Genomic DNA, 23383 nt, shown 5'->3' with positions numbered 1-23383 from the left:
AACACATTCTGCTTGGCAGTAAAAACTTTGCTGACATTTAACTTAAAAGCTCCCAGTAAAGTAGAACAGGTGTATGTGTTTGTGAGTGTGTCCTGGGGGCTGACTGTTAGCATCCGAGCTGACTTCCCATGAGCTTCATGTTAAAAACACTGGATAAACACACTGTTACCATAGAACCTGTAACTATGGAGAAACAATCTGGCTTAACTTTACACAACTAAAAAGACGACAGGGGAGAAAACACACAGACACACTCATATGAGGTGGAGAGGCATTTAATTTAAAAGTGCTAATCTTTTACTTCAATGCAACAATGTTCCCACCCGTGACATATGGAGAATTAAAGTGATTGAGAGGTTGAGAGTGTGTGTCTTTTCTTGTGTGTAACTAATAAAAAAGGTATTAGTTGAGAATTATGACTTAACCTGCCATGAGAAAGTCATCTCACATTTCAATTAAACAGAATACTCCACAGCCTTACGATAGATCTTGATGTTAGTGCATGAAAGATGATGGGGATGGATTTTTCTGTCTAGATACATAAAGTGAGTGTGTAGAGGACAGTTCTATGTGAACAGCTGAGGCTTTTGACTACATATACAGCTGGACTCCTACAGTTCTTATAAATATACTCACCTCGCACAGGGGCCAGATGAACCCATGACTAAAACATGTTAATAGTAAAAAAGTCTGTGAACCCATCAGCTACTCTGATGGTTTAGCCTTTGGGGTCAAAGAACACATTTTTGGGGCTTCTCGAGTATCCAGAAGATACCTGGATCAAGAGTTTTGCATTTCCGTCCACTGGATATGGTTTAGATTGTGGTAAAGATATACAGATTAAAACAAACATTTTTCCTGTCATTTATGGCTATTTGACAAACAAAAATGTCTATTTATTTTAGCCTTCATTTCTTCAACAGGACAGCATGGATGGCAGAGAGAGTAGCAGGAATGACACGCAGGAAACAGAAACTCAACAGTGGCCCTTCTGCACATGGGTTGCACACTCAGCCCAGCGAGCTATACTGATGCCCTAAAATCACTTTGCTTCCTCTCTGAACTTCCCCAGGTAAAAACCCTGCTGTCTCAGATGTTTCAGTTGCCATTCAGTTAAGGAAGACACGCTTATCAGTTATTAGGAAGCCCATGCATGATCATTTATTTCATGTGATAAAAAGAAAACTGATTTAAAACCATTTTTGGTTAGACAGCGTATTTCTTTTACTGCACCATGGTTTAAAGTCCCATATATTTGTCAACTCAACCAGTTAGTCATTACTCTCTTCTCATGTAAAACTGACAAATAGCATTTAAAACACCTCTGACACATTAGAATGTAAAGTTTGCTCAAGTTTCTTTCCATGCTTGAAAATGGCTAATTTTTCTCCTTGTGACTGTTCACATAGTAGTGCCAGAGCTCAGTAAACCAGACTGAAAGAGAAAATGTATATGTTATCAAAAGTGTTTTCAAAAAGGGCCGTTTGGTTTTACAAGAAAAGATGGAGTTTAGCAAATATGGACTTCTTTTATGAGACCAGACCAGAGCACTTCCACCTCTCCACGAGTTTATGCCCAGCACAGTGGATGAGAGCATTTGCTGAATTAAATCTCAAAACAATACTAAAATGCTAAAAGGTTGCAAAGCTATCTATTAAATAACTATTAAATAAGTCACCACGGAAAGATTTATTTTTTAAATTGCTGCTTTTGCGTTAAAATGACACAATATCACCGTATAAACTCACTCTTTAAATGCTAATACTGCCCATGTTTTTAAAGTACATTATTCTGGAATTCAGATGTAAGAGAAAACAATCAAAAGACTGTAAGGTTGAAATTAACTGCACTATATTATATTACTGCACTATATCAATCACTCTATATTAATAAAAACAAAAAGTGTGTAGTTCATTGCACATGGTTTCAATACTTTTGCCTCCAGTGTTTTCCCTAGTGTGACATTAGCATTACCTAATCTGAGTGGGAGACTGACGCAGGCTACGAGCAGTAACTGTTAAGTGAGTGCCAACAGCAGCCAAAGGATTGCATTATTATTTAAATCAGTAATGATAAGTACTGATTGAAATGGAATTTATGTGTAACAGCTCAGATAATTGGCCAGGCTTTTAAAATGTGGACCACTACTTAGACCATTGTCCAGATTTCAATCACAATCCAAGCAGGTGACTCTCTTTGTTTCCCCTCTCTCGTTCTGTGTGCAAAGGTAACAGACCAGATTTAAATCAAATGAACACAAAATATGGTGAAATTGGCTGGTAGCTGAGTTAGTCTTTAAAAGAATTTAAAATCTTCTCAAGCTCTCTGTTTACATTCTCAGCCTCTTTATGAGGATAAACCTTATTGGATTGTCACAAATGCTTGAAGAAGGAACATTGAAAAGGTGTGCACCATTATTCTCATTTGTATCATTCATTTTCACGATACTCAATGCAAAGAGACTCATAAGATAAAAGAGCAAAAAGGTCAGAAAGGCAGTGTGATGCAGCCGGGAGAAGGTTATAATCATAAGCTTTTAGCTCTGATACTGTGTGACTTTTATATCTGACCAGATATAAAATCTGCCTTTAGATGTAGTCAAAATTTCTACTTTCTTAAAAGCCCCATGTTCGAGCCAGTTTTTGGCGACATTTTGTATTGTAAAAGCAAATTACTATAGCACAATGTTACATGAATTAAAACTGTAACAGAAGTGATTTTGAGAGGAAAAAGAACCTCAGCTCTGTATATACTCACATATACACAGTGAGTCAGAATTAAGGTCTTCCGGTCATGAGCCTACTATTCTAACCTTTAGCCCAAGTAGTTAATTGAAAGTACCAAGGCACATGTAGTCTGTAGTGGAGTCTGGTCAGCATGTCTACTGCCTGACAACCAAGAGGATTGTCTCTGCAGTCTGGCCCAGGTAAACAACGACCCAGATTACCATCAGCTAATCAAGGCTGAAGCAATGCTGCAAAGGTGACAATGACAGACAGGACCAATGACCTGCAAAGGGTGAAGACTGACCAATCACAGGAGACAATCTAATGGCTGCCTGGTGACAGATAACAGGAGAAAGCACACCCACACACACACACACATACACACACAAATTTTCATTCTCATTCCAGTTGATGTAATTTTTCTTGTCAGATATAAACTCAGGTTCTTTCTTTTTTTTTTTTTTATTAAATGCTTGATCCATTCATGCTGATGACTACTGTCTGTCAGTTTCCCCACACATCGCCATAACTACAGTTTGCTCCTAATTTTTGTTGTGGATGTATTTAAATTCTGTCATGTTCTCTCTAGAGAAATAGCCACAGTGCTCCGAGTGCACTCTACATGCCAAAATTATTATTGTCAACCCACATCACAAACAAAGCACAGTATTTGCAGCACATAAAATTATTTTATCCTATCTATTTTATAGAAAATTATACAGTAAAGTCAACAAGCATGAGCAATACGGTTCTCGTTACAATGTCATAAAGTTCTCATTGTGATACAATTTCCACGCTTTGATAAGAGAGGAAGCCCTCAAGCTGTCACTGAATGTGCCTGCTGTTATAAAGTAATATACTGATATCAAATTCCCAAAGGTTTGGAAAACATACAAACACAGTTAGTCTATCATTTCTACATGATAGGGCATGTTGATTGTTGAGGAGATATACAAACTAAGTGCTTCCCACAAATTTGGATTCTATTTGTGGAAGATGAAGGAGGCATGTGCGCAGTGAAAAGAGGCACACACACACTTTCCTAGAGTGAGTTATTAAATAAGTCCCTTCAAAAGTTTCTGCTGTAAAAATATATTTGCCAAGTGCTTTGTGACAAACAAATAAGCAATACATTAGTTCATCATCCTGTGGATAGGTTCCAATGCCAGTAACTTGAACAGCAGTTGGCATTGGTAGTCTTTGTTCTACAGCCTCTTTCAGCTTGGTGTAGCTGCACATGAACCGAATCTCCACTTGCAGCAGTTTATGGTTTGAGTACCAGCCAGCTTGGAGCAGCTCTCCAGAAAATACTAGGATTACTGTAGAGTGAGGTTTGAGATTCAATCTGAGGAAGCAGTTAAATGATACACTGAAGGCTCCCACAACAATGCAAGCCGATCGTTAAGATGGAGACAGGAAGGTCTTGGGCGTGCCAGTTAACTAGGTGTTTGTCGACTACTAAATCCACCACAGATAGCATCTTTCATTCAAATGAGGAAAAATAACCGTTATGCACTTAGGTGCAATTAAGTGGACAACAGAAGACTGGAAAAACCTTTATGCGTCCTATAAGTCTGGATTTATTCTGCAATTTTCAAATGTTAGAATCAGAATTTGATGTGAACAACGTGAAAGCAAGGATCAATCCTGGCTGATATCATCTACCTAGTTGCTGACTGCTGGTGGTGGTAGTCTAACGATTTGGTTTATATATTCTGGCAAAATGTCAGGGTAAAACCTTGTGTGGGAAACACCGCAAAGTGCTGCTTAATCAGCTAGCACTTGACTTTTTGCCATCCTTTATTGTAAATAGTAGCTGCATCGACATGGTGTTAATTAGTTTGGAGCCAACTCAAGCGCCAAGCTTTACTTTCAGTAAACATTTTACATAAACCAGCTGGACTCAGCAGTCCCCATACGGTAAGTTCGGAGCAAAGGAAAACACACAATTCAGCTGCACACCAAAAGTCTCTGAGTGTGGCATAGTCGTCTTACTGTGATACATCCCACTCAGTGAAACAGTCTCTGGAACGCTGAGTGAAGGGTGCAAGGATATTGCGAAGCGTTGTGACGAGCGGCTAAAGAAGGAAGAGCACCATTTAGAGTAGTCATCCTTGGAGTTGGCAGGTTGACCCTCTTTCGCCACACATCTGCAATTACAACTCACCATGTCCCCAGAGTCGACTCGTAGCAGGCACCGCTGCACCCACCAATGAAGCGGAACAAAGGGACAGAGAATGCATGACTTGCCATCCATTCAGCAGGACTGAGCCGCTTGCTTCGTCTCGACTCTCCTGCTTGGCTACCCAGGCCTGACCCAAATATGACGTTCCCGAATGAAACAGGGCTTTAGCAGCAGCTGGGGAACCGACAGCTCTTTCACCAGCAAACTCCCTGCATTTATTTCCTTTCAATTTTGCTTCTTTCTTTAAATAAGCCCATATCTCCACAGCTTTTCTTACTACAACGATCTTTAGATTTTCTACCTGTGCTGTCCCCATGTATGGCTTTGCCACATTTCTCACCTGCACTGTCAGATAGCTGGGAGCTTAAGCTGATGGTGGCATTATAATATTACCCTGAAATGTCTCAACTTATCTTAATGCCACAGCTCTTATCTCCCCTTACTTCATCTGCTAATATGCCAGCCGTTAGTGAAGCAAACCTTCTAAATGAGATGCATCACTTTTCTCTCATAAACTGCCTGTTCAGTCTATTGAAGTACGCATTTCCCTTTAAACCGGATAGAAATCTTTCAACACTGAGACTGAAAGGTATACTGAATGGCTTTTCATTTCAAAAGGTTCAAACCAACACTGTGATGTGCAGTGCTGCTAGAGTCCTACAGTTTCTTCAGTATTGGACAAAAACGAACGAGTGCTGTTTCAGTGCTGCAGCTCTAATTATAAAATCATTTGCTTGATGAGCTAGTAGTCCGAATGGTCTTAAAAGCAACAACTCATAACGATTCTCTTGTGTTGCAGTTACCACCAATAATGAGAACATATTGATGGAATTTGTTAGGCAATTTAAAGATCCTCATCTCTCTTTGTCCTCATTTTCTGTCATATAAAACCATGTAATTTTAATGATAATTATCCTTACTCTGGAAAACAATTTACAATTTTCCAATTATTGTTAGTTTTAACAAAATTGTCAATAGGAAATAGGAATACATTTGCTCTTAATTCGAGGCGATTCATTGGGAGGTTAAACACTGAATGCCTGCACTAGCAGGCTGGTGGAAAGCCGAAAGCAAACTTGTCAGTGATGGTTCACACATTTAGTCCCGAAAATAGAAGAGTGTCAGTCAACAAATCCCTTACATATTTTTCCCAAGCGAGACATCAGACTCTGTATCCACCAGCTGATGCTCTGACCTCAAGTAAGAGCAGGGTGAAGGTTAAAGATTGTTGCTAATGTAGACTTGCTGTAACGATGTCACCTCTGACAGTATGATTGCCTCAATATTAATCTAGCTACGTCTCATCATTTTACTCAAGTCAATTTATTAGAGCAGAAAAAACTAACAATTCATCTCCCTTTACTAGCAAAATTAATAATATCATGCCCATTTTATTTATTAAATGATTTTTCGCAGTTCCTCGGGTAAGCTTGGATTTGTTGGTGTTTAATAATTTGCTGTTAAACATGTCTTGTCCTCTTTAAATGGCTGTGTAATATATTTAGCATTGAGGCAATTCATTTAGAGCTGGCTACCTCACCTGCCTCGCTGAGCCTTCAGAAAGACTAATCCCAGATTTGTGGATCCATTTCAAGTGTAACAACACGTAGCTAAAGGCTATTTTGATATCTATTCACAGGGCTAGAGCTGCAGGCAGGGAATTAAAGTGCTTTACAATATTACTTTTTTGTTCTCATTATGCAGTGTGATCTTTTCTTACAAAGCTGGGGCAGCAGCAGCTTAAATGGAAGACATCCTGTTGTGCGACAAGAGCATTAGCAGTCTGTATACTCTACCTACTAGACATGTTTAAGATAGGAAGAAAAAGCATGTTTCTTTCATTGATCCTATCAACCTATCAGAATACTAAATACCACAACAAACACATGGTAAAGATATGTTCCTTTGGCATTAGGAGAAAAATCTTAGGTAACAGAAAACATAATTTATTGATCCAGATTCAAAAAAAACAATCAGACCAAGAATGTGTTGATATTTATAATAATATTGCTATACATGGCAAGCATTGTTGTCTATGTAATTACATTGATGCAACCCTGAAAATGTTAAATCCTGAAAAACTTTAATCTTGGGAATCCTGAGATACACCTGTTCAGCTTTTCATCAACACAAATATCTAATCAGCCAATCAAATGACAGCAACACAGTGCATTTAGACATTAAGGCATGGGGATGATGACAGGTGACCTATCTGTGGGATGCTATCTTGACAGCACACACCAAAATCTCTGAGGAATGTTTCCAGCATTAATATTAAGGTAGTTCTGAAGGCAAAAGCTGATTCAGCCTGGTCCTATCAATATTTGCCAAACAAACTATACAGTGAACGTATATTACCCCACTCACAAGCTCCATTTTTAAGCAGCCCTAATATGCTTCTGTTCTCAACCAACCATCTGTTGTGAAATTTCAGGAAATTCGTCTACGTTGTCCTGGTTCCAAATGTAAAGTATCAAAAGTTGAGACTGGCATCAACCTCTGCCGACTGCACCAAGTATACATGGAATAAGAGTAAGTCTGTGTAACCCATGACAAAATATCTGAAACAAGGAGATCTGTGTGGCCGAGTGTACATTTTCACCTGTGATAGCCTCTTTAGCACTGTGCTGCACACAGTGACACATCGCCTGTGGCAATCAGCTGCCATTATGCTACAGGCGACTAAGGCTGTCCCTGTTTGTGTCCTCAAGCATCCCAGCACTAACAACCATCACTGTCAGTGCAATGACACAACTGTGTGTGACAGCACAAAACCACAGCAGAAGAACCATACACATCACTTTCTGTCATCCAGATGCTCCAAGAGTATGACTTGGCCAGGGAATCATGCAGTGATGCTAAATTACACAGCAGTTTATTTATAGCCTGGCAGTTTAGTAAGATTGTTAAAAATGAACCAGATTTTGCAAACAAAAATGTATCTTTCTGTTACATTAAGGATTTGTGAAACATACAGATCAGTTGAATAGATGGTTAGATAATGAGATGATAATAAATCCACACACAGTCGTATCAGATCTTGTTTAGTAACAGATGGAAGCTATGAAAAGTTTAAAATACTGGAGGACATGAAAGTGTTCCTCACATGTTTGCATCATGGGCCTCAGGGCAGTAGTTCTACAAAATAATGAAAAAGGCAGCAACGTGACCCTGTTTCCTCTACATATGTGTTACAGAAGCCTCGATAAACATGATGCAGTTGCCCCAAATCTGTGTTTTTATAATATTTTAAACACTCTACACACAGTAATTAATTATAAACTGAATATTGCACATATATCCGCTAATATTGTACATATTTTAGCCTGTCTGCAGACAAAAACACAAAAATTCTTAGCAGATGATAAATACTTATAATGTAAGGAGGAAGGTGACAAAATATTTCTTAGCAGTCCTTGTGTTACATATGTTGAAGTGCTTTAATCAGATCATTATGGCTTATAATATGTTTACGAAGGATCTTTCAAGTAGACTCAATCTGCTATTTTTCCCTGAATACATGATTCATTAGCTTTTTGGGGTTCTCCAAAATATTATGCAGTAGGGTTAATTTCATTAATATTGCAAAAAAATTTGATATTAATATCAATAATCAGAGATTTGACACTTGAAATCCCAGTAGGATGTGACAAAAACACCTTACCCAGGAGGTGTCCAGGAAGCAACCTAGTCAGACACCAAACCATCTCAGGTGGCTCCTTTTGCTGAGGAGTAGAAGCTGTACTCTGAGCCCCTCCAGAATGAGCTTTTATGTGCAATCTACTCTTTTGGTCACTATCCAGAGCTTGTAGCCATAGGTGAGGGTAAGAACCTATGTTGACAAGTACCACAGAAGACCAGTACAGCATCCGCATCATTGAGGACATTGACAGAAGGATTGGCCCACTGTACGCTCACCTCTTGTGAGCAAGAGTTTAAGACATATCCCCCCCCCCCAAGCATTCCCCACAGATTGCTCCAAGGTACGCAGTCGAATAGCATCTCCAAGTCCCCAAAACACTCAATGCCAATTTCCATAAGGCCAAACAGAAGAACAAAATTTCCCATTCAGTCTGTGCTCAAATCACCATTATTCATAATTCTCTCTGTCGGCAGATAAAAGATTTATAAGGGATTTGGTATTCCTTTCTTGCCTTTGTAAAACAGAAATAAAATATTTTGGGGGGAATATTTTTTTTGCAATAAAAGTGTACATTTTTATTTTATTCCTGGAATAAACGGTCTCTTTCCTCTATGGTCTCTATGCCTATGTTGTGCTTACAGATGCACAGCAGGTAGCAGCAGCTGGTTTCTTATTCATTTCAGTTCAATTTTATTTATATAGTGCCAAATCACAACAATAGTCACCTCAAGGCGCTTTGTATTGTACAGTAGATCCTACAATAATATATAAATTATTATTAAGATTCTTATTACACATATGCTTAACAGTAGTATAACAATAGTAACAAAATTACCAATAACAAAAGTAATAATGATTAAAGAATTCTAACTCAAATATGTCTAAAGAATTTCATTTGTCTTTGTGACCACAAAAGTAAACTTTCTTAAAAGCCCCGGCAATGTTAGCATACCATCCAACCATTCACCCACACCACCCCCTGTGATTAAGGGCCCTCTTACCTCACACCAAGTCTCTCTCCCTACTGTTGGATAGACTCTGAACTACAGCTGGTAACAGAAGTTCATGTTCTTGCGCTTGAGATCTGCTACAAGCTCTAAGTAGAACATACAGGAGGTGGAGAGCTGGTTCTGCTACACAGAGCAGAACATGGACTACCATTTGTTGGTGTATTACCATCTTCATCTCACAGCAAGAGGGGCCTGGGTTCCAATCCAGCAGCCAGATGGGGTCTTTCTGTGTGGAATTTGCACTGTCTCCTTGTGTCTGCTTGGGTTTGTTTTTTTTGTAATTTTGTATTTTTCCCCAGAAAACAGTTCAGTTTCCCCAAGTTTAACATTGTATTTGTGAACAGGAGGTTGGCAGATTTTTAAAGAAAGCTGACTAATGAACATTACCACTTAACTTTGTGACAATTTAACAGAGCAACAATCACTGCCTGTCCAGTAAGTTCTTTATTCTGTGGATGGACTTGCGTTTCCCTGTTTTGGACTACAGCTGCAGATGGCAGTCCTTGTTCTACTCTAGCACCAGCTCTCCACGTATGTTCTACTTGGAGCTTGAAGCAGATCTCAAAGGCAGAACAAGAACTTCTGTTACCAGCTGTAGTTCAAACAGAGCAATTAGAGCCTGTCCAACAGTAGGGAGAGAGACTTGATGTAAATGAATGATACTGAGTACATTGAACAACTTGACCAACCTGTCCCCAGGGAAACACTAGATAGTTAAGACCAGATATAGCTGGTTACCAGCAACTGAACTTAGACAATAAAACAGAGACTACTAAATCAAACATGTGAAAAACTTTGAATATAAAAAGCAGCTGTTTGTGAAAATGTGTCGTATCTACTGGACCTGCCAGTACCATCAACAAGCTATCCTGAAACTGAGATCTGTACAGCAAAATTTAAGTACGGGTTGTATACATAGTTTATACTGGTTTCAGTCTAAACTTTTTCGGGATGGCTGTAGCTCATGAGGTAGAGCAGGTCATCTACTGATTGGAAGTGTCTGTGAAGGTTCTCAGTCATCCAGGTCATCGTAGTCAAAGGAGCTTGCAAAGAAAAGCGTCTGGACTTTAAGTTGCTTGAAGACGTTTCACCTCTCATCCGAGAAGCTTCTTCAGTTCTAAGGTCAAATGGTGGAGAGTCCCAGATATAAACCTAGTGGGAGTAACCCCCCACAGAGGGACAAAAGGACCCCCTGATGTGGGGGGTTACTCCCACTAGGTTTATATCTGGGACTCTCCACCATTTGACCTTAGAACTGAAGAAGCTTCTCGGATGAGAGGTGAAACGTCTTCAAGCAACTTAAAGTCCAGACGCTTTTCTTTGCAAGCTCCTTTGACTACTGATTGGAAGGTTGGTGGTTCGATCCCTGGCTGCTCCAGTCTGCATGTCAAGTATCCTTGGGCAAGATATTAACCCCAAGTTGCTCTCCGATCGGAGTGTGAATGTACTTAGAAAGCACTATGTATAGAGACAGTGCTTGTGAGAATGGGTGTGATTGGGTGAATGTGGCATGTTGTATAGAGCGCTTTGAGTACTCCGAGAGAGTAGAATTAAGTATAGTATATAGGTTCTATATAAGAATCCATCCATTCACTTTTTTACCTTTATGCACAGTGCTTCCACTGTGTCACCTACTCAGCAAGACATGTACACAGTAAAGACTTGAAATACTTGTTGAAATTGGTCTGGCAAGTAAGCCTAATTTTTTTCACTGGATCTTTGTGTCTCATAACAAAACGTGCAAAATAGGACACCAGCCCATCATGTGGGCACATATTGTTCTGGAAGTCATCTGTTTATCCACTGACTTGTATTATGAATAGAGAACTGATTCAGATCTGCCAAACATCGTGATTGTAAATTTAAGCCCCTTTGAGCGAATCACCACAGCATCTAATAGTAATCTCCACAGATGTGCCTTCTGCTGAGAAAATCTCTAATTAGGAAAATGTTTAACTGGCTGGAAAAATGCTGAAAAAAAATAACCACTCATGACTTAGTTTCCCATATTTCCTTCTTTACTGTGATCCCCCCCAGTCACCCTCCTCAACAGAAACGATGGGGTCAGTAGCAGATACACTCAGTATCTTGCTCAAGGACACTTCAGCAAAACAGATGCTGGCTGTCAAGGGGCTCAAGCCACGACCTTCCAAATGAAGGACGCTCTCTTTAATCACTTTAGCGCTAGACTGTTATCTGACAAGGCCTTTGGCATCACCCAGTCATTCTCATGTGCTATGAATGACCTTTGGGCATGTGCAATTCAATATCCAACACTAGCTTTTTGGTTGAGTCAAATTAAACCCTGAAGAGTGGACAGCCTCAGCTGTATTCAAGGTCAAACATCAGAAATAACCTAAACCCTGCCAACCTCTCTCTCATCTGCATATGTCATCTTTTTCCCTTCATTTTTTAATGTATCAAACAACCTCCAAAAGGCAGACAGATTCCAAATATTACTTTTGTAAAGCCACATATATTGGAGAGTAATGAGGATGTAGTGCCATAATCAATTTTCCAAGCAAATCAGTATTTCGTCAGCAAATTCTCAGATTTGTAAACCTAGTAAAACATTCAGCTAAAAACACAGAATGCCAAAGGGTCAGTGTCTGCAGTCTAATCCCACCGCAATAATCTGTTATTCCTATCATTTTACTTTTTTTCATAAGCTATAATAATGTTAATCAGCTTCTGCAAAAAATTCAAGGCAAGAAATAATGTTCACATTAGTAGAACTCTCTTAATGTGACTAAAAATAACTAGCTGCCTTGGTTTTTTAAAACTGAGTGTTTGCTGCTATGGTAAGAGAAAGTTAGAAAAAACTATATGCGTTTACCAGCAGGATCAATTCTTCTGTCATCAGAAACCATGTCTGAATAAACAATTATTCAAAAAGTATAAATACCCATCTTCTATCAGTCTAGTTCATTATACGCAGCAACAATCATGGGGAGACTGCTGATGTCCAGTTGACTGTAATCAACACCCTCTGCAATAAGGATAAGATACAGTAGGTCATTGCTGAAAAGGCTAGGTGGCCACAGAGTGCTGTATGCAAGCATATAAATGGAGAGCTGAGTGAAAGAGAGAAGTGTGATAGGAAAAGGCGAACAAGCAATACGGATGAGATGGACATGAGATGATTGTCAAGGTGATTCAAGATTTTGAGAATGCTTCACAAAGAGTGGAATGATACTGGTGTCAGTGTATCAAGAGACACTACACATGGATGTCAGGAAAAGAGCGGCAACCGTCGGACTCCTAATATCAAGAAACTCCTGAAGAAGAGACATCATGAGTGTCTTACCTGGACTAAGGAGAAAAAGAATAAGACCACTGCTCAGTGGTCCAGAGGCCTGTTTTCAGATTAAAGTAAATGTTTTGCATTTCATTTGGAAATCAAAGTCCCGGAGCCTGGAGGACGAATGGAGAGGCACATAATCCAAGGTGTTTGAAACCCAGCAGATGAAATGTCTGCAGTCTTTAGAATGTCATTTCATCTGCTGGTGTTGCAGGTGGTGGTCCACTGTATTTTATCAAGTCCAAAATCAATACAGCAGTTTACCAGGAGATATTATGTTGACAAGCAATATGGAGATCCTGTGTTCCTTTTCCATCAGCATCTGTCCACAGTGCCAAACTACTACCAAATTGTTTACTCACCATATTACTACTGTACTTGACTGGTCAGCCAACTTGCCTGACCTGAACCCCAAAGACAATAGCCCATTCTCTACAGGGTATTGTCTCTAGAGGAAGATGAAAAACACTGGAGCCAAAAATACAGAGAACCTGAAGACTGTAATCAAAGCTCAAAAATCTCAGCAGTGCCAATGATGCATTGATGTAGAAATTCATTGTAAAGGAGCCCCAACAAAGTAGTGAGTGTACAAATTAGCATTAGATATATACAAATCGAAACTGCTCTGTTAAGGATTACCAATGACCTTCTGATGGCAGCTGATTCTGGTCTCCTATCCATTCTCATCCTTCTTGATCTTAGTGCGGCGTTTGATACCATTTCTCACAATATTCTCCTGAACCGGTTAGCTTCCATTGGTATTAGTCATACCCCACTTACCTGATTTACCTCCTATCTCTCAGACCGCACTCAGTTTATCCAACTTAAATCCCATTCTTCAGCTCTCTATCCTGTTTCTGCTGGTGTGCCCCAGGGTTCAGTATTGGGGCCTCTTTTATTCATTATTTATATGCTTCCTCTTGGTTATATATTCCGAAAATATAATATAAATTTTCACTGTTATGCCGATGACACCCAGCTCTACCTTTCTTCTAAACCCAATTCATCCCTCCCACCTACCTCCCTCTCAGACTGTCTTATTGAGATTAGATCCTGGTTCTCCTCCAATTTCCTCAAACTTAACAGTAATAAAACTGAAGTTTTACTTGTTGGTACACCATCTATCTTAACCAAATCCCACAGCTTTTCCATTAACGTTGAAAATTCTCCCACCCTTCCCTCCCCTCAGGTTAAGAGTTTGGGTGTCATACTTGATAATACTCTTTCATTCCAGTCTCACGTTAATTACATAACACGGTCTGCTTACTTCCATTTACGTAATATTCACCGACTCCGTCCCTTCCTTACTCCCCATGCTGCTGCCATCCTTGTCCATAGTCTTATTACATCCCGTATTGATTACTGTAATTCCCTCCTATTTGGTCTCCCTAAAAGGTCCCTTCATAAACTCCAACTTCTTCAAAATTCTGCAGCTCGGGTCATAACTTGCACTCCGTTAAGTGCTCATATTACCCCAGTTCTTCAGCAGCTTCACTGGTTGCCCATAGAAGCCAGGATAAATTTTAAAATCTTACTTCTTGCATACAAGTGTATCCATAAATCTGCTCCTTCATATTTGTGTGACCTGCTCCATATCACCACTGTTTCCCGCACTCTCAGATCATCATCTGCTATTCATCTTACTGTTCCGTCCTCACACCTTATCACTATGGGGAACAGAGCTTTCAGTCGCTCTGCTCCTCGGCTCTGGAACTCTCTTCCTCCTGCACTAAGAAATATTGACTCCCTCTCCGTATTTAAGACACAGCTCAAAACACATCTGTTTAAACTGGCTTATTCGCTTTAATGCTGATTTTATCTGTTGTCACGCTCTGTTTTGTAATTTTAACTTATTTTATGTATTTTATGACTATTGTTCCTTTTATTAATTGTGTTTTTTGTAAGGTGACCTTGGGTTTCTGAAAGGCGCCCTCAAATAAAATGTATTATTATTATTATTAAATCAAATGGAGAGGGATCTAAATCAGCCACTCAAGTAATCCGTGGTGGGGCAACCATAAGAAAGCTTGTAACAGTAAACATAATGGGACACTTAAATAACCCTCACCAAGGTAAATATATAATTTAAAGAAGATTAAAAAAAAAAGCAAAGTTGCTAAAGTTGAAGCTATTCTGAGTTCAGAGTGAGCCACTAGCCAGCAGCCACAATATGAGCAAAGAATCAAAGCAGTTAGACAAATGAGGAGATAAGTGAAAAACAGAAGAAGGTTGCTATCCTGTTATCTGCTGAAACAAATGTAAGTAAATCACATGCGTTTTGTTATACCAATCTTCTGTGCCTGATTTTGGTTGGTATACTAAAATGCATCAGATAAAGGTGGGTGTACGTCAACAAATTTTCAGTTAATTATTTGTACCAGTATGAGAGCACAATTTTCAGTTGTTTTTTTTTTTTTATACACCTTTCCCTCAGAGTTTTAGTGTGTCCATTTTATTTCTGTAAACTAATGTGTTTTTATATCTAGTTTTAGTTTTTAGTTTAGATTTCGTTAACTATAAAAACCTTGGTGTTACTGTAAATCCCAGCAAATCTTGTAGCGCTCAAGAATGAGAGAGAACACTAACATCTTCTGATTAAATCCTAGTTATTCCAACCTTTTACTTTCATTTAGCTACTTAATTGAGATTTCTCATCATTTAACTTTAAACAAACTCTGCTATATTAAGATTTCTTCCAAAGAACATGAAAGAAAGAAAAAACCTCAGAAATGCAGCTCACGATGAGCTTCCTTGTCTTTGTCCTTGGTTAGAAATCTTTTGAAGTCTTCCTCTTCAGTTTCTTTCATGTCTACCTGTCCCTCACTGAACACTAAAGTCGCTTCATGCCTCTTTGCTGGAGAAAAAAAAAAACCCACCCTGGGTTCCCTTCGAATGAGTGTTAAATAACAAACATTAGGTAAGACCATATACCCTGAGCTGCATAAATCTACATAACTCCACAGTACTTTTCATGATCATGATGATGCAGTAAGATACACAAGCCAGCGAGGTGAAGCAAATCACACAGGTCATGATCACTGGTGATGGGTTTCCCTGGCAACTGTTAGGTTCTTTGAAAAACGTCCTCTGTGGTCTGAATTCCATCTAAACATGGTTTCTTGAGAAAAGGAAACACTAATGAGGAAACACTTTCCAACAGGGATCTGCTGCACGATAATGGCTGGCACTGGCTTCCCAGCTGCGCTCACCCACAGGCATGAAATGGTACATTTCAAAACCGCAGACGCAACTTAATGCACAGCTATTCTCAAGCGATGGCTGACTTACACCAGGATTAATTAGCAGACATGAAAACCTAAATAGATGCAACTAAATGCAACTATTATGTCATGTTTACATTCTTACTAATTCGGGAAGGGGAATTGATTGAATGCTTTCTGATACTGTTGATATCAATATTGTCAACCTACATTCATGTTTTCTACTGAAATGCTTTTGAGCAAAGCATGTCATTGCTACTTAATCATTCCCCTGACAGGCAAACTGGATGAGAGTAAAAGAAAACGTTTCTAAATGAGCTTGCAATATTAGGATGAGTGCGGGCACTATGAGGACACTATGTGAAATCTACTAGTGTATTGGCTCTTATTTTGAAAGTTCAGACGCTGCCTAGAAGAAAGCACAGTCCTTTCCTTTTCCTTGCGATTTCCCTACCAGCTGGCTCGTAAACCAGTTTGCTGCATTGGTCTTGAGATCATTCACCTTTGCTTTAACAAACACAGATGATTCAGTGTCCTGCTCAAGCACCCTTGTGCATTTGAGGGAGTAGGGCTCAAACCTCTAACACTGCAAACTTTTCAATTCACAACAGCGATACTACTACTTCCCCTGCATCTGTAACCTCTGGTGTCAGAGGTTACACAGGACCCTGGGCTTTTTTGGAAAGTATCCATTCACTTTTGATGAAAAAAAGTCAACATCCTAATGAGAAGAATTCATCACAAAGCCATAACTGCTGTGAAATTGCAGTGTAAAAAGGGTTTGTGATCCTATACATCAGCTTGAGTATTGGATTGTAGCATCTGTGTGTCGGTGAGAGTGTGGGTAAGTGTGAGGGAGGCGTCAACAGCTCCTGGAGGCTTCCACACTGCAGCTGTTGGAGACAAAAAAGTTAGAGAATATGTCGCTGTTTGTTCGATTTGTGTGGGTGCTGATGAAAGACATTTGTTGCTTCTTTTCTAATCAAACCTCCTACGAGCTCGGAGCCGCTTGCCGCACATACAGCGTGATGAACACATCAGCTGACTAAATTGAGCATTCATGAGATTATAAAGACATTCCTCAATGTAATGTGCTATGCACACTGATAGTAAGAGATGTGATGATGGAGCGTCGCTAATTACTCATCAACATAATGTTCATCTCACACTTGTTTATAGGGTTAGCCTAACTGGCTGTTGACTGTATTGGATAAAAATCCACAAGGGTCGAACAAGCCTCGGGGATATAGCACATGTATGAAACCTTTGATATTGGAGCTATAATTTAAAAAAGGAAAACAGTTTCATTAACTGACATTAACATGAAACACAAGTACTCTGCTGTCTATTCAAAAATCTGAAAATATGACAATAATTGTGTTTTCTGTGCTACCAAAAGCAATGTTCAGGTAGATGTAGTGGATAAATGAGAAAAGTAAGACCTATATACGCAAATGCCTGCATGTTAATGTAAAGCAGGGGTGGGGAACTCCAGGCCTCAAGGGCCAGTATCCTGCAGGTTTTAGATATCAGCCTGGGTCAACACAACTAATCCAATGATTAATTCATTACCAGGTCTCTGGAGAACTTCAAGACATGTTGAGGAGGTAATTTAGCCGGTTAACTCAGCTGTGTTGGATCAAGGACATCTAAAAACTGCAGGACACCAGCCCTTGAGGTCTGGAGTTCCCCACCCCTGATTTAAAGGATGGTATGCTATCCTTTTCTGTAGCTCAACCTTCTCCTTTTTCCATCAACAAAGGTACTGCGCCAACTACACATTACTCCTGCAGTGCTCATCCATGGAAACCAATGCCATGAAGCTCATGACACATAGTTTCGGTGCTGATGTTATAGCGAGAAGAGGTTTGGAATTCTGCATTTATTCAGTGAGCAGAACGTTGTTGACTTTTACCATTTGCACTGTGCACCTCAGCACTCGGTGACCCTGTTCTGTAACTTTTTATGGTGTGTCATGGTCTAGAATAAAGGGCTATTCTATTCTTTTCTAGATAGGAAGAAATATTATGAACTGACTTGCTGCACTGGTGGCTTTCTATTACAGTACCTCACTCAAATTCAGTCAGGCCATTCTTTTACAATTGTCTTTAAAGGCAGACTACATGGAAAGGTGCTTGATTTCATAGACCTGAATTCAAAGGTTAAAGGTGTGGCCCAATACTTTCGCCCATATAGTGCTTGTCAATCAACTGTAAATAAATTACAAAAAAATATTAAAAATGACTCATTCTCTGCTAATGCTCTGAGTATGGTTTTGCTTTCAATTATGGGTTTGAGAAACCTTTGAAACAAACACCTGGTCCAGATGTTGGGGAAGGAATGAGTGGCTGACGCTGCTCGTCTGTATTGGGATATGAATAACAAGATTTGTCATGGTCCAAATGTATCCACAAAAATAAATACATAAATAAAGTCACATCCACAGAACTAGTGTGTGTGTTTGTGTGTATATATAGCAAGATGTTCATTTGCACATTTTCTAATATCTTCATTTTCTAACAGAAAATAGAAAATTAATAAAACATTTGTTGTAGCCATCATCATCTCAAACAAATGCCCAACAAATGAATGGTAGTTAGTAGTGGGATCACTCCAAAAGACAAGATGTTGTTTTGTTTGGGAGTGAACTGTCCCTTTAAATCAGATGTGATTAGGAAACAGATGAACAGAATTTAAGAGCCTTTTTTGCTACAGGATTCAGTGATTCATTCTTTAAAAGCCTGCTGTAACAACGTTAACACTGTATCTTATCACAGGCTGAAGAGAAACGACACCCAGGTCGACCCAGCCTAAACAGTGCTCCACTCTGACATCTGCGCCACTTCAAGTCACAAACCACTGGAGTGGAAACCGAGTGCAGATCTTTCTTCTGGCTCATCTTATAGATTTTAACATAACTCCAAGTTATGTAATGGCGCAGCGCAAGAGATGTAGTTGACAAGCCGTGAAAGGCCAATGGTTTCCTGCAAACCAGCTTGTAGCCTTATAATCAAAGCAGCCCTGACAGAATTGGATTTAGATATGCAAACATGCACAGGTTCTATTAATAACCAATGACCTTTACTTGCAAAATTTCCTTTCATGACCCCCCCCCCCCCCCCCAAAAAAAAAAGAAAAAAGAAAAACATCTGCGTGAAATTTCTAGTCAAAGAAATTAAACATACATGTCTCTGAACTGTCGTTTATTATCCTATCCCACTGTTTCCACATGACTTCCACCCTCTTCCTTGGATTATTTAGTGTGTGCACCCATGAATGAACTAACAGCTTCACTGCGCAGTGGTCTGTCTGCTCCATAGGATTAGGCCATGAGCCCCCAACTGCCGGTGACAAACTGAAAACTAAAAACGCCAACAGCATATGGCGCAGGGGTTTATGGGATTACTCAATTAACAAGGTGACTCAGAGAGATACTAATCTGCAAAATGTTTCTTCGACTGAAATGCATGCAGTGGAGTAGAGTCTTTTGAGCACCCAATACCCAATTAAACACACACAGAGACACCTCCGTGTGTGGGGGTGTGGTTAAGCAGCCAGGTATAATTGTATTAAATGTAAAGCCATGCGCGTTCAAGCTCTTCGGGTGCTCATACCAACAAACTACCCAACGACGTTCATTCACAGAGGCAAAAACAACGTGCACCGCTGCTGTCAGCGGGAGGCTCATTAATTGTAATTATCCTGACACAAAGTGCGCCGCAGGCAGAAACACCACCTTCAAGCGCGTGCTGTGAGCGCTGAACGGGGCGCATGACGCACAACTGGACCAATCCGCAAGTGGACACCTTTTTCACGCAGTGAGACCGAAGAAGCGCTATAAAATTCAAAGTTTTGATTCCTAACCCAATATCCACAAAACTAGAATAAATATTTATGTGCCTAATTCATAAAAACGTTTAAAAAAGTCAATTTGTAATCCAGTATAATAACCTGCAGTTTCTCTCTTGTTCGTGTCCCTGTTTGCGTCCCACAAGACAACCAAGCGGGAACAACACTCATAGATTCTCATAACTTATTCCCCCATGACTTCCATATACATTTCAGACACGTTGCCCAGGGCTCGGTCTGCATTTGTTGTGCTGTAGCCACCGTGAGCTCGATTGGGGATGCTTACCGTGTGGAAAAGCGTTGGGTTGTACCGCATACAGGAAAGCATGGACCATGTGGAACAGAATCCCTATCGGTCCAGGTTCGTAATGGGCCAGCGTCTCGTAAACTCCCGCTGGCACATAGCCGAAATTCAACTTTCCTGGGGGTGGGAGTCTCCGCGGCTCCGTCTCTTGCTGGAGTTCGCCGGATGCCAGCCACAGCAACAGCAGGAGGAGGGTTCCCGGCTTCCACATCGTGTCCAAACGAAACACCGACCTGTCGTGAAACTGGAACTAAATTCTCAGTGATCGAGAAAACTGGACGGCGACTGCCCGGAATCTTGATTATTATCGGAGTGGGGGAAAAGAGAGAATACAGATAAAAGTGTTCCGCAGCTTTTTAAGTCCTGCTTCCCACCGAGCGACTTGTTCCGAGCATCGTTCCCCGCGGTCTGGAGCTCTTAGACGGACGCAAATCGGACGATCTTCTCCCACGTCCCCTGTGTTCGATGCGTTTGGATGAGCGCGCCTGTCGCTTCCACTCCGGCATCTGTGCAGCACGGGGATGCGCTGCGTCACGGGAGCGGGCGATGGTGCGCGCCGCCGTTTGCAAAGGGAGGACGGGTCCAGAGGGAGGTGCTCCTCCTGCCGGGGAGAGGAAGTAGAATCTTAAAGATCTAACCTACTAACGTTTTGATTGGAGAGATTAGTTTGGGGCAGAACACGTTAAAACCACCTTTAGACAGTTTACATATATTGAAATGCCGTTTTGAGGCACTGTTCCCTCGGGTCTGCTGGAAATCATTCGATTTTATATTAGAAAATCATGCTTATCCAGCAATATTTGACTTTAGTATCACTTAAACATGTTTACAATTAATTCCTCACCTTTTGATAGCATTGGATTGTTTATAAGATCCATCTACACAACCCACATTAAGCGTTATTTTTAAAAATGCTGAGATGTGAGCTTGAAAAGAGACAATGAATGTTTTTTTTCCACAACAGGAATTCTAGTTGTGATAATAATGAAATCTTAGCTGTAATAAATATGCAGTGTTACTGTGTTAAGAAAGCTGATTAATTTTCAAATAAATACTTTAAACAGTTACAACTTTCATTTTCTTATATGACATTTGCAGCTAGCTTTCACCCACTGGTTAGTTTTAAGAACTAAAAACAATTTTTTTAGGGGGACACTATTGTGGCTGTGGGTTAAAATACACTGCTCCACAGAGGTAACCCTTCAAGTTGAAACATGCCAAGTTGGGAGGAAAAGTGATGTCTAATGCCAACTTTATGGTTTATGCACTAGGACACCTTGTTCCCTATAGGACAGTAGATTTGTTAAAAGCAGATTATTTTATTCCCCGGAAATGAGAATGACCGATTACATGTACATTTTCAGACCAGGTATTAAGCAGTATAAAGTCCATGTCGAATGTAATATGTGGTGCTCCAGTGGGTCAGGCAGAAGGCTTTTATCTGGGAGAGTGGGGTTGGGGTCCTGTGTGAAGCCAAAAGCAGCACTGAATTACATTTGCCAAGTATCAAACACCTGAGTATCCATGCACTGAAGAAAAAAGAGGAAAAAGGCTTTTTTTTTTCTCTTTCACCTTTTCTGTTCACTGCAGCTTTAAATTGTCAGTTGTGGGGGAATATTATCATTATATCCACTGCAGAAGTATAATTACTCTTATTTAAGTTAGACTCAAAGTTAATAAGCTGATTACAGCCTTAGATGTTCATGTGGGGCCATTCTGGCTGTTCCCAGGCTGAGGTTTAAATCTGAAGGTTGTTGTGTTTTCGCCATCTTAGATTCTGACTCCGGAACAACCTTCCCGAGGAGATGAGGTTTATGGAATGACTGACTTCCTTCAAATATCTTTTGAAAGCAGAGTTTTACTTACTTGCCTTTTTTCATTTCAGAAATTAGAAATGTAATTGTTATGCTCTTCAACATGTTCTTTAAATGTGAACAATACAATATCTTACATAATTTCTAATGTAAAAATGTTTTCTTGTATCAGCTATTCCCTAGTCAGCTTTCTCTTCTTCCCACTATCAGGCTCTTCACCTTCTTGACCTTTGACCTTTGACCTTTTCCCCCAGAGGGCAGACAGAGGATACCTGCGTGCAGCTCATAGGATTGATTTCATTGGCAGAGAAGCAAACAGGTGGGTTTTGCTTCTGTCTCTTTACACAGTAACATCCTTGTCCTCTTTCTGGAGTGCATGGGGCCCCAGCTCCTGGTGACAGAGGGGCCTCCTGTTTGGAAACCTTTGATCACTGATTGTGAGCACATTTCTTCAGTGACAACACACACTCAGACCTGCAGAGGAGCAGATGAGACTTTCAGTTTTACAGACACATGATATGCTAGACTGAGGCAGTAGAATTAATTAGTAGATTCATTAAGAACAGTTTTTAGTGTATCTACAACTAAATGATCTCATTAAAAATATAAATGCAAGATTAAATTCTGTCCTCCTTTTTCATACTGCTCTAGAAAGACGATAAATTTAACACTTGCTGCATCATGACTACAGATAATTTTTCTCTTCTTTCAGCTGCTGATAGTCTTCCCTATATTGGTTTTAATAATTTTATCAAGTAAGATGTTTCAGAAATTGGAATGTAAATGACCACCATATCTTGCGTATGGATGTGGACTTTGTCCAAGTGTCACTATCATTCCCGTCAACCTTTCTCAAGACAAATTCCTGTCAGATCTGACAGAGCTGAAGCTCGTCTCAGTTCTCAGCAGTGTAAGGAGCTTAGCCCTCTAAGAATGTCTGTTACAGATTTACTCTGCCTGTCCTTCACTTCTGAACAGGTACTCAGGTACTGTGCAGCCCAGTATCAGGTCAGGCAGGGTTCATGGATAAAGCTTACAGGAAGTTTGACGGGGGGGAAAAAGAAGCACCTTGATGCTTCCTGTCATCAACAAAAAAAAAGGAAATCCTAATCTGACTTTGTACTCTGAAAGCTAAAGCCACTGATGAGTGGTTCTTTAAATGGCTAAATTAAAAACATTCACTCAGTGACATCAGTTTATTTTCTCTTTATACTTCTGGAAGCACTGTAGGCCTGCATCTTTTTGTAGCCTGCATCCTTATCACACCACTGGTATCCGTCAGCAAAAAGTTTGCTCAACTGTCCTGCAAGCAAAGCAGTTTCTATGATTT

At 40.0% G+C, this 23383-nt stretch overlaps 1 protein-coding gene across 19 annotated transcripts in view; it reads right to left on the bottom strand.

The window, feature by feature from the left end:
- Positions 1-21123, bottom strand: part of prom1a (prominin 1a) — a 93268-nt gene extending 72145 nt beyond the window's left edge. For 7 of the 19 annotated variants that reach the window (XR_014271395.1, XR_014271396.1, XR_014271397.1 and 4 more), the window contains exon 1: positions 20222-21123. Coding sequence is in view for 6 of the 19 variants with exons in the window: in XM_082505963.1 (XP_082362089.1) it covers positions 20222-20450 (229 nt within the window). In the remaining 13 variants the exon portion in view is untranslated. The remainder of the gene's footprint in view (positions 1-20221) is intronic. The other 12 variants (XR_014271405.1, XR_014271406.1, XR_014271407.1 and 9 more) reach the window with 3 other exon arrangements.
- Between the last annotated feature and the right edge of the window lie 2260 nt (positions 21124-23383).

Source organism: Aulonocara stuartgranti (assembly GCF_965226115.1).
Source record: "Aulonocara stuartgranti genome assembly, chromosome: 2".
NCBI lineage: Eukaryota > Metazoa > Chordata > Actinopteri > Cichliformes > Cichlidae > Aulonocara > Aulonocara stuartgranti.
This window is presented reverse-complemented; position numbering and strand designations above follow the sequence as displayed.